Raw genomic sequence first — 12,840 nt, 5'->3', positions numbered from 1 at the left:
AACTTGTAAAATTGGTCCCTCCATGATTTGGCAAAAGCCAACCTTAGGGCAGGACTGGAGATTTACACTTCTCTGCACTATAGTAGAGGTAACTCATTGTTTTTGGACAGGTTATTTATGGAGTTGAAAAATGGATATTTTGTGAAAATGTTAAGTGCCACAGACAATGGCTCTGTGCAGGTAAACTGGCTAAAGCACAGCCCAAAATGGACTTCCACCCTAGAAAAGTCTTTTTAATCCTTTGGTGGGATATTGTTGGTGTGATTCACTTTGCGTTGCTGCCACTCAATGTAACGATTACATCAGACTTCTGCTGTAAACAGTTAAGAGTGCTTGAATATTGCATTGAAAGGAAAGAGGCCTGCTTTGATCAAACGTAAAGGTGTTGCGTTACACCAGGATATTGCACGCCCTCATACAGCAAGAATCATATCTGCAAAGATTGAAAATCTAGACTTGGAAAAACTTCCACATCCTTCTTATTCTCCAGACCTTACCCCATCTGATTGTCATCTATTCTGGAGTTTGCAGAACTATCTTGAGGGAGAAGAGCGTGGAACACATGAAGATGTCAAAACTACCCTCTCTACATTCTTTTCCTCCAAACCCCAAGAGTTTTATAGAAGTGGCATTCAGAAGCTTGTGAATCATTGGCAGGAAGAAATGAATAATAATGGAACATAAATTATTGATTAAATAACATTAAAAGTATTTGAAATCCTTTTTCTTTTTCTGTACCTAAAATCAAACATTACTTAAGGGATGACCTGATACTTATATCCAACAACTAATGAAATGGTTTGTGAAACTAGATATTTTTACTAGTAACAGGTACCAGTATGTGTTTATTGTAGAGGTTATAGTGTTATTAATAATTATGTTCAGTATAATCTTCTTGCATTCTTGTGAACATTTATGATTATGAAAAATGTGTAAAGTCCATGCAATGTAATTACATGTTTACCTAATGTTTCATGTTTCAAAAAGTTTTTCTTGAACTTTTTCTTACTTGGTTTTGACTTGTAGAAAGAACAGTTTATTTTCTTTGTCACCCAACGTGCACTTCAAATGGACAGCTTAAAATCTTCTCATCCTATTACTTCTGATGTAAAGGATCCAGCTGAAATCAGTGCTAATTTTGATGCCATATCCTATAAAAAGGTGAGTCAGTTTAAAAACTTTTACTTTTGATGGATAATTTACAGGTTGCCAAAATAAATTTGCATGTGTTGCTTCACTTAACCATATATCTTACTAAATATTAACAGAAATTTGCACATGGTATTGTCCTTTTAAATAACAGTTTTATAGTTAAGCTTTCTTAACTTCTAAGTATTTTTTAACAATTTTTTCTTCATTTTTTGAAATACAAGTATTAATTATTTATATTTTTAGGTAATAATAAACCTTATTTTTACAAACTCCACCCTGAGATTCAAGTCTATCTAGCATAAGTGATATGTCAGTATTGATCACATCTTGTATGAAGTATATTTGAAGAATGGAGGATGCAGTGGACCAGACAAAATAGAAACTTGACAAGAATGCTAAGTTTTTTGACAGAACTTATACTCTCCAGATTCTCTCCAACACTGGAGTCAAGATAACACTTCATACTGAGAAATCCTAAAAAAGCACATAGTTGATCCTGGACTGAATTCAAGCAGATTTGGCATAACCCAGTAAGAGCAGAAAATACCTGGGCTCTCTACTCATGATCAGCTTTCAAAGTATGAAACTTAAAATCATGTGAACTGTGCATTAAAATCAATTTCATAAACACTTCATTTTGGCATTTCAAGAAGATTATGTTGAGCAGAGGAACCAAAAATATATTATCATTTGTGATGATAACATTAAACTATTCCATACAGATGAAGACCAAGACAAGACTTTCTTGTACAGATATATTAACCAATATGAGCATAGTGACTTGCAAGAAAGTCTCAGGCTATAACAGTCCTTATAAAAGCTACTTCTACATGTAGATATACAATCCATCTTTAACTTAGCTGACATGCACAGAGACATGAAACATCTAAAGATGAAACTCTATATCTAGATGAATATTGTGTAAGAAACTGCACCAGCTTTAAGAAACTTACAGAAGCCACCATATGATGGAATATCAACATAGCTGGGAAATAGGTAGCATCTCTAAAATATGGATTGATTCCAATATAAAATCCTTGCCTTAATCTATGAAGGATCACTCTTATCTCATGGTGCCTTTAAATAATTTTTTTAAAGCATCATTGGCAAAATCCCTTGGAAGAACATCATGCATAAAATAGAGAGTCCAGCAACCTATTATTAATGACAAAATTCCAACAATACCCATCAATGGAAGTTGGACTGTAGCTGTACAAACTGCAAGAGATTATCATGAAGCATGAGAGCTGACAGTTAGTCTGGATCACTATCAATATCAGTTTGTATCAAGCATCACACTTCTTGTCAGTTCTTTGCAATATGTACACTATGCATCTAACTTTCAATGATATTTCAACCAGGTGCCATGTGTAAACCTTTGTGCATAGCAGTGGCTCTAGCAAAGTAGAAAATGAAAGCAAATGCAACCATCCCTTAGTAGAGTGTATAAGTTGTTCATGTATGCAAGAATGGCCATCACTTTTGTTAACATCCCAGTTGCATTCTGCATACTCAACAATTATGTTGATGAAAGCAAACCATTACTATACTTTGTAGCTACAGTTTTCCCCCTAGAAAGAAAACTGAAGTACCTATGAGGGTGACATTTGACTAACAACTCATCTTCATCATCCACAGTAACACCATGAAACCAGAGCTATCAAAGGCATCATTACTCTGAAATTTACTTCAGGAAATAAAGCTGAAGAACATCACCTACTTACTCTAACCCTAAGTAGCTCAGTGGTAAGTCTTAAGGTTTTTGTTGCTAAAATTTGGATTTTAGTACCAGTGGAGGGAAACAACAGATAGCTCACCATGTAAATTTGTGATTAAACTTATTTTCTGCTATTATTTTATCTGTTTTATCATGTATCATACATTATTGATGATCAGTATCAATGTCAAATAGCTAGAGGAATAGGTTGAAAAGATACAATACACTGTTTAAGAATGGTTGTTGGATGCACTTCTGCCACATCCATTGATACCTTAGAACATCTTTCAAACCTCAGTAGAATTTTAGAACACTATTAAACCATTGCTCTTTTCTGTTGGAACATTTCAGCACCACTGTGAGTTGGAAGATGTTGGCTAGGTAGGAGATTGCCTGAAAAACACCTCAGAAGGCAGCAGTTTGTGTACAGGTGCAGAAATAATTGGTCAATACCAGATCTCAGATGCCCTGTGTGAAATAAATATCTGGTACCAGTGGGAACTGTGAAAAACAGCCTAGGAATGATGTCAAGATTGGGAAAAGGGTGAAACAGAAAAAACTTGCAGGAAATGCAAGAGATGTGGAATCAGTAGAACAGCATATGGCCAGAAAGTCACAAGTAACATTGATAAAGGTACTCGTCTACCTCCTACAAGGCAACCAACTATGACATGAAGAGTCGCCACAACAACTGAGACTATTACCTCATGCTCAACTCAACTTTGTAATGATAGGTTTCAAGAACTTCATTGTGAAGTATTAGGATGTTATCTGTTATGTTTATATGTCTTCTTGAATAATTTGTCTTTATACAAGAAAGACTTGTTCGTAATGGATGCTTTCAGTATTGTTTCGCTTTTGATGATTCAGTGGCTACAGAACTGCTGATTTTGAAACCATTGTGTAGTTAAAGTTAGTTTTAAGAGCCTAAAATTGAACGTTTTTCATATCAACTTTTGTAATATTCCACATAGTTATACTGCATTGTTCCAAATACTAATCTCACCAGATAACCATTTCACTACAACTGGGATGTATATTTCCCAATCATTGATCTTATCTATATTAATACCTACACTCTCCAAGATTTCACAAGTTATTCATTCCTGAATCTGAGTTGGAATTTTTAGGAAAATTGTGGATGCCTAATTTTGTTGTTGTCAGCTCCTATTTGCATATTGCCATAGTGGTGGCACCCCACCAATGTCAGCTTTTTTTGTGCACAAGGATCAACTATTACAGTACATAACATTCTTTGTCATTGGACCAGCATCAGCTTCATGTGGCTTCTGCTGAATGGTACAAGTTTTTTTCTCATTGCCTGTATTCCATAGCACTGTGCATACACCACTCTATAGATGACTGGTTTCCCTTAGAACAGAATACTAGGCTTTCTCTCACAACTGTCTTCAAACATGTGGTCAGCTATCGGTGAAATGTGAACCATAACTTGTTTTTTGATCTGGTTCTTTAACAAGGGTTTTTGCTTTTTTTTACAATTACCCTGTTTAAGGTGGCCTTATCAACTACTGTTTGGTACTTGTGATAAAATATTCTTTGAGTTTTGACTACTCTTTAGATGCTTCAAATTGTTGTGGGTCCTTTGTCCCAAATGGTCATTCCAGTAACCTAACTAGTATACTAAAGTTATATTACATGCCCCTTCTCAACACCTGTGTGTGATCTTGTTCTCATATACCATGTATCACTTATACTTGTGCATAGCTCTTCAGTTTAATCAATATAGATTCTGTAGTTTGTTTATGGAAAAAGAGTCGACTATTTTCTAATAATTTCGAACGTAGAGTGGTCCCATACTGTGTCCTTGGTTGAGCACAGTTGTTCCATGCTCTCCCCATATCTCTTTGGGCAAGTGGAATATATCTTGCACACAAAGTTGGGGAGTGAGGATGAATGTTCATATTCCTGTCATTTTGAGTCTGGGGTGTTGCATCTCAGGATTCTTCAGGTGGTGGAGAATGGTTCTTCACTTCTATACTGCTTACTTTCTTGTCATATTCTGGTGGCTTAAAATGTATCACTCTATAGCTACAAGTTGGGATCCATTCATAAGTGTATGTATATATATATATATATATATGTGTGTGTGTGTGTGTGTGTGTGTGTATAGATAGATATAACATTGTGGTATAATTGTCCTCACCATCACCTTGAGATATAGGAACCAAGACTGTTTAATTCCAACTTGTAGAACCTTGTCTGTCTGATTGAGTCTGGCCTATATTGATAACCACTCATGTACAGTTTCACACATGATACAGTATTTATGTTCAGGGTGAAGAGCATACCTGTTATGGTTGTAGTATGGTTTATCCACTGGGGCATCAATCTTCTATTAACATACCCATGATTTGTGCAGACACTTTCTGCATGGATAATACTCTCATTAACCCCCTCCTCAGTGTAGGATATTGGCTATAAATGGGAGCAGAGGGATGTATGTATTGAAAGTTAACATATTTTGTAAATTGGAAATGTATTTCCAATAATAGTTACCTTCTCTTCTGGCCTTCCTCCCCACTTAGAGCCAATGTTAAACAGTGGGATTGAGTCAGTCTCAAAAATATGATCTCACTATCTGAATGATGTGCTTGTATATAAGAGTATATACTTCTCTGTGGAGAAAGTCATGATCTGACGTAGTATCACATGGCTACCCTGTAGCTCAAGCTTCAAACATACAGGTTGTGCAGTCTTTCACACAGCATACTTTTGTTCACTAGTTCATCATTTGGTAACAAATTAGAAACTTCCTGGCCTTTTCTTTGTCCTTATGCAGTGCTCCAATCTTACTATGATTTAAATTGCCTGGAGTTATAACATCCATATGAAAGGATAATGAGATGAGCCAGAGAAAGGAGAATCAAATATGTTAAGCTTTTGATATTTTGCCTCTTTCACGTTAACTTATTAGTTACACAATTAGAGTAATTTGTGCTTCATCGTGCTACATCTTGTTGTATAGACCAGTAGCACATATCTTTATACTTTGATATATAATTCAACCAAACTCTCTTTAAGTTTGTGAAAAAGCTTGGGTGCAAATAAGTAGTAATTGATATTCTGGCTTCTTGAAAGAGAAAGTTAATCTCCTGTTGGACAAGCATATATTTCAGATTTATGAAGTTGCCTTCAAACAAAAGTATTAGTAATCCATTTTTTAAATTGATGTATTTCTTCCTGCACTAATGAACTTTAGAATTTTCATTTCATCCATGATATCAACTTTGAATCAAGCCTTGGGAGGCTTATCACATTACTCATTCTTTATTGTTTGAATTGCTACAGTTGATAAATAATATAAAGTTGCACTTCATTGGGCAGTCTGGTCTGTGGAAAATGAATCTCTTAATACAGAATTTCCAGTGTTTTTACCAAAGAAATATTTGACTGTCTTGTATCTTCAGATAATTTATTGAATTACAAAGAATGTCTAGTACTAATGGTATCATTAGTCACCATGAGAACATGTGTTACACTAAAACAACTGTATTTCATGTATTGTGAACTGGTTTGACTTTGATTATCTATCTGTTTGCAATATATTTTAACACCAGTAAGTCTGCTCCTGAGAAATATAAATTGAAGTGTATTGGTTGATGTCAGGTTCAGGTCTCATATAGATTCTAAAGACACATATTTAATTCCTATTTGCACTTTACAAAAAATAAAATAAATAATACAAAAACTTAAACAATTCACAAATGGTTTGACTATCATAAAATAAGACAGTTTTAAGGTTAAACACACTGTTAGCTCTCTTTCAGGATTTCAATTTAATTAAACACATTTATCACCTGTTAGGGTAAATTCTCTTTGAGAAAAAGACTAATAGGTAATGGTGCAGTATGGCATTGGAATACTAAGAGGTAACAAATGTACTTTATAAGTTTTGAGCTACAGTACCATCTATTGTGCAAAAGTGTTAGGACAAGAGTTAAAAATTAGATTTCAGGCTACTTTCAAAGAACAATGGAAGGTAAATCACAGGTGGAACATCAAACTTTTGTTAATCTTCATATTTAGTACAACACACTCAGTGGAAGTGATTGAGTTCAGCAAACAGTTAACAGTTTTTTTGCTATAATACCTGCATAAAGTATTTAAGGCATTGTTGCAGCATACTTAATCAAAGTGTTTTTTGGTATTAACTCCAAATGTCTCCAATATATTCCCATAAAGGTTATTTAAAGGTAACTTTAGATTTGTCAAGTTTTTATTTTGAACTTCTTTCAGTAAGAGGTTGTAGAAGTAGTAGAAGAGATTTCCTTATTTATATATAAAAGCTTGAATGACTCTTTCTTTCTCTCTTTTGGTCTGTTTCTCATACACGACCACAAACTTGAAATAGAGATACAACCTGATGTGAGAAGTACCATGAATTTATTTGGTCAGGGTCTTGGTGACCATTTTGAGCTGCACATTTGGGCCAAGATGACCAAAATAACAATTTTTGACAAGCAGGACAAACAAGTTGGTCTCATATTTCTTCTTCACTTACATGCCTACTCTCAAACTATAGGTGCAAGAAGTGGGTTTTATTTGAGAACTCTGGACTATTATGCATTTTTAAGGAATCTAGGAGTGAGGATGTTCATTTTATATGTAGAGTTTGCAGATTGGAGGACAAGTTGGAGGCTATCCTAACTAAGTTTGAGAAAATACATAAAGAGAAACATGAACTGTGGGAAATGACAGCAGGACTTGAAGAGGAGCTCAAGCTTTTACATGCAAGGGAGGCATCAGCTAAGATTAACAAAGATACTTAGAATGTTAGAAAAGGTAGTATTAGGATTAAAATTAGTTAACTTAATTGTAAAGACATTATTCTCTTGGGCAAAAGATTTCTGCTCTTGGCTTATTTAGATGAGAAACTGTTGGATGGAGGGAAAGTAAAAGGAATAGAGAAGGATATAGATTATGATCTTACAGGTTATATTTATAGGTGGTTCTTTAACACAGCCTGTGATAGAATAGTTTGTAGGGTAAACAGTGAGAAAAAGATTATTCTACCCTGGAACACAGGTGGAAGACATAACTGACAGAACAAGAGTTGTAATGAAGGGGACTGGCAATGATGCAGTTTTGTTGCACACACAGGGGCTAATGATATAGGGAAGAGTAAGTCAGAGGAGCTATTTAATAAGTATAAGGGGTTGATAAAATCATTTAAGGATAAAGGTCATAAATTAATTGTGTCAGGGATACTGACAAGAATTAATTGCAGAGATGAAATTTTGAGTAATTCACTAGGGTAAAGTACTAGGCTGAAATTAGTATGTAAGGATAAGCATGTTAGCTGGTTGGGTTTTTGGGATCAGTTCAGTTGGAGGAGGGAACTTTAAACTAAAAGAAACAAAATTGAGATGTAGAGGAAAGTTAGCTTAGGAAGTCAGTATAAAAGTAGTTATAAGAATAGGCTTAATTGTTACTGTTATAATGCTAGAAGTGTAAAAAATAAAATAGATGACTTTGTGTCACTGGTAGAAATAAAAGATCTTGATGTACTAGGAATAACTAAAATATGATTAAATGTAGCTGATTTTAACAACAGAAATTTCTTTGAAATACATGGTTAAAGGCTGTTTACTAGGGATAAAATAGTAAAGAGGGGGGAGTGCCTCTGTATGTAAAGTATGAGTTATGTCCTGTTGAAGTTGAGAATATTAAGGATGATAGCAAGGAGATTATGAATCCATTTAGATTTCTGTTAGTTGATATCAAGGGAAAAAGCTCTTAGTAGGAATTTGTTACAGACCATCAGATGAAATAGATGAAATTAGAAACTTTACAGTGAGGTTAAGATTTCAGCTGTTAATGGAGTCATAATCATGAGTGATTTTAATTTCAGACATATTGATTGGGAAATACTAGAGTCAAACCATGAAGGAGAAATATTTCTGGAAATTGTTCAAAATAGATTTCTTTGTCAAATGGTCAAGGAACCTACTAGAAATAATGCTATTTTATATTTATTGTTAATCTCTAATATAGAAAACGTTGAGAGTGTGGAAATTGATGATCATTGCTGTATTAGGTTTGTTGTTTTGCTGTATCTAGGAATCAGAAATAATGATGTTTGGATTCTAAATTTCACAAAAGCAAATTTTGAAGGGATGTAACAAGAATTATCTGTTGTGAATAGGACTGCTGAGTTACTTGGAGATACTGAGCAAATATGGAAAATTTTGCACCATTCAAAAGAAATATATTCCTAACAGAAAGAAAAGTGTATATGCAAGTTAAAAACCAGGTTGGCTCATAAAGGGTATGAGAGATAAAATTAATGAAAATCATCACAAATTTAAGAAATTTAAATTGGCTGGTATTATAGAAGATTTAGAAGATTATAGCAGATCAAGAAAGTTGGTGAAACAGGAAATTGTGACATATAAAACTATGTATGAAAAAACAATTTACTGGAAACAAAAATAAAAATTAACACTAAAGATTTTCTTTAGTACATTAGGGGTAACCAAATTTTAAGATGAGGACAGGGACCCTTTAGGGAAGATGAAGGAAAGCTTGTATTTGATGATCGTGAAATGGCCAGGTTATCAAATTCTGCTTTTTCATCAATTTTTACTAATAAAGATTTAAGCAGGATTCCACATCTAGAACAACTGATAAATGAAAAAAAAAAAAAGCTGAAGAAGTCAATTGCATAAATTAAGCTCTTTAAAATAAGATTGAGAAGTTTAAAGAATAATACGGCTCCTGGAACAGATAATATTTTCCCAAGGGGTTTAAAGCAGGTCAGTAACTAGATATCTGAGCCACTTGTCACTTGAATAGTGGAAAAGTACCAACAGGTTGGAAGTTAGTTAATATTATGGCTGTTGTCATGGCAGGTAATAGAAGTTGTCTCAGTGATTATAGAATTTTATTGGATAGTCAGCATGATTTCACTAAAGGAAAATCTTGGCTTACAAATCTTTTGAAATGGTTTATAAATGTTACTACACATGTAGATAAGGGTAAAGGTGGAGATTTGGTGTATCTGGATTTTCAGAAAGCATTTGACAAAGAGCCACATAAAAGACTTATAAAGAAACATATCTGTTGGTGTGGTGGATAAGTTAACTAACTGGATAGAAGAGTGGCTTGATGGAAGAAAGCAGAGGGTTGTTATAAATTGAATTTGGTCAAACTAGCTTAATGTTGCAAGTGGTGTACCTTAGGGCTCAGTTTTAAGACTATTGCTCTTTTTGATTTACATTAATGACATAGAAGAAGGAATGGCCAATAAATTACTTAAATATGCTAATGAAAACAAGGTCTTGGATATTGCTGGCTGTGAAAAAGATGCTGCTGCTTTACAAACGGATGTATTCAGTGAGTTGGGCAAGTAAATGGCTGATGGGTTTTAATATTGATAAGTACAATATATTGCATGTGAGTAATCATAATTTGAGTTGTATAAATTGGATGGATATAAGAGTGTCATGAAAGAAAAATATGTTGGTGTAATAGTTGATCAGTCACTTAAGCCATCTAAGCAGTGTGCTGTTGCTAGTGGTAGGAAAAACAGGATTTCAGGTTGTATCTATAGAAGTATTGAATACAAGTCTAAACAGGTTATTATTTCTTTGTGTAGATCCCTGATTAGGCAACATTTTAAGAATTGTGTTCCATCTTGGGTTACTTACCTGAGGAAAGACATTGAATTGTTGAAATAGTTTAGAGGAGGGTTACTAAAGTTGTACCTGGGATGGAGAAGTTGTCCTATGAGAAAAGATTAAGATCCTTAAAATTGTTTTCTTATGAAAGAAGAAGAGTTAGAGGGATCTGATTAACGTGTTTAAGTTTGTATAAGGAATTAATAATTTTGATCCATTAACATTTTTCATACTTACAATCATTGAGAATTTGAGAACTAGGGGAGACAAATATAGATTAAGGCAAAGTAGAATCTGTCTTCAACTAGGACAATTTTATTTTTCAAATAGGGTAGCTCATTTTTGGAATGGGTTGCTTTCAGATATTGTGGAAGCAGTAAGTTTAAAAATAAGCGTGATAGATATATGAATGATAAGGACTGGGTTTAAATTTTTTGAATGGTTTTAATTTGGCTTAGAGAATGGGACAAGTAGGATGGATGAACAGTTCCCTTGTTGTCCCTAAACATTATGTTATGTTCATTGTTAGTTGTGGAACAAGATGCTGGTTAGAAAATATTTTATATACATATATATATTTAATTTCTGTTTGCATATTAATATTATTAGAGTTATCAACTGAAAGGTTTATGAGATCACTTATCGCTAGACTTATAATGTTTACTAAATGTTTGCCACATTTTGTAAAGACACACATGTACTAAAGTCAGAATTATAGAGAAAATTATTGTGTAGTTCTCATTTACATAAATAAGATAGATCCATATGACCAAGCCTGTGAAGAAATACTTAATTCATGTACCTGACAGCATTCTTTTGGGTGACTACATGAAAAAGTATTGTAATTGGGTCTGTGCTTCTGCATTGTGTCTTGAAATATAATAGATGATGTACTCAAACACTTTACACAAGATGGGAAGTCACAAAAGGACAGTCTTTCCCAAATTTGGTGTAGATCTGAAACCGTATTCTGGGTCACTTTGAGGCATTTTTTATGATGAGATAGGGCATATTACTCATTTAGATTGAGACTTTTCACTGCACTACAAAACATTATCCAGATCATTCATCATTCTGGGTCTGGGAAGAGTTTTCTGTGTTTATGAAGGTGATATTTTACCTTATTCAATATGGATGCATATAATCTCAGAATGAGCAGCAATTTGAGGGTATGTAATGTGATTGCTTTTGTCTTGTTCTTGTGTTATGGTTTGTAACCAAGTGTCATATGCTATCTGAAATTTCTTCTTTGATAACATTTTGCTATCTCATAGGCTCTTCATTAATTTGTGTTATAAGGAATTCTTCTTTTCGTTCAACTCTGATGAGCTTCTAATACTGAAGATTATTTCTGTGGTTGTGACTTTTGTTGAGTTTCTGACATTGGTCCATTATTATTAGATGTTTCACCAAATACATGGGGCTTTCACGTTATATTTTTTCCTTAAACTGGAAATTGCCTTACTTAGTATTTCAGTAGAAGAAATTTGGCTATGAATTTAAACAGTTTAGTGCTGGTCATTTTCAAAATGTAACTATTTTTTACCATTCTTGAGTGATATTTCAATAAATATGTTATTGAGAACCCATATAATAATTATCTTATTGGATTTATTTTCATAAACACAATCGTTTTTGCATTATAATTTTTTATCTTTAATTACTTGAATATTACATTGGATAACATGATAAATAACAAAATGTGCAATGAAGAATGTATGAAGTGTGGTGCGTGCATCGAAAGTGTTAATACAGTGAATATTCAGAATGTTTTATTTAGTTATTGTTGTGGGCTTTCTGTATAGCACATTTATCAGTAATGAGGATTTTTACTTTTTTTTAAATGTTCAGTGCAGTTCTGTGCTTTGTGCTCTGTTTACATGTTTAAAAGTAAAATTACTGTATTTTTCTGTAGTTGTATTTTTAAGCTGTAAATTTAGTTCATTTTTGTACCTATGCATTTTTCTTAGATGCAAAATATTATATGAAGGTTTCTCTTGCAGGTTGTACTCTTTGACTGATTTGTTTGTCTGTTTATTTTTTAATCATATGTTTGCATAATATATCATTGGCCAATGATTAATTTTGTATTAGGGTGGAGCTCTCATTCAAATGCTTGAAAGTTTTCTTGGAATAAATACTTTACAAGAGGGGTTGACACTCTACTTGAATAAATATAAATATAGAAATGCTGAAACCAGGGATCTCTGGGACTCTCTGACTAAGGTAAGTTTATCTTGTAGACAGAATTAACAGTTCTAGGTGGTAAACATGGTAAACAAGTATAATTTCAAACTTGGTATTGAATTTTAATCACTTGTAAAGAACATG

At 33.5% G+C, this 12,840-nt stretch overlaps 1 protein-coding gene across 3 annotated transcripts in view; it reads left to right on the top strand.

The window, feature by feature from the left end:
- The window catches only part of LOC143255312 (endoplasmic reticulum aminopeptidase 2-like), a 120,711-nt gene that overhangs the window by 52,315 nt on the left and 55,556 nt on the right, over nucleotides 1-12,840 (top strand). For all 3 annotated transcript variants that reach the window (XM_076510773.1, XM_076510774.1, XM_076510775.1), the window contains exons 7-8: nucleotides 1,027-1,161; nucleotides 12,604-12,735. In XM_076510773.1, the coding sequence (XP_076366888.1) occupies nucleotides 1,027-1,161; nucleotides 12,604-12,735 (267 nt within the window). The remainder of the gene's footprint in view (nucleotides 1-1,026; nucleotides 1,162-12,603; nucleotides 12,736-12,840) is intronic.

This window comes from Tachypleus tridentatus, chromosome 7 (genome assembly GCF_004210375.1).
Source record: "Tachypleus tridentatus isolate NWPU-2018 chromosome 7, ASM421037v1, whole genome shotgun sequence".
Taxonomy (NCBI): domain Eukaryota; kingdom Metazoa; phylum Arthropoda; class Merostomata; order Xiphosura; family Limulidae; genus Tachypleus; species Tachypleus tridentatus.
The sequence above is the reverse complement of the archived record's forward strand: the minus strand, read 5'-3'. Positions and strand labels throughout refer to the sequence as shown.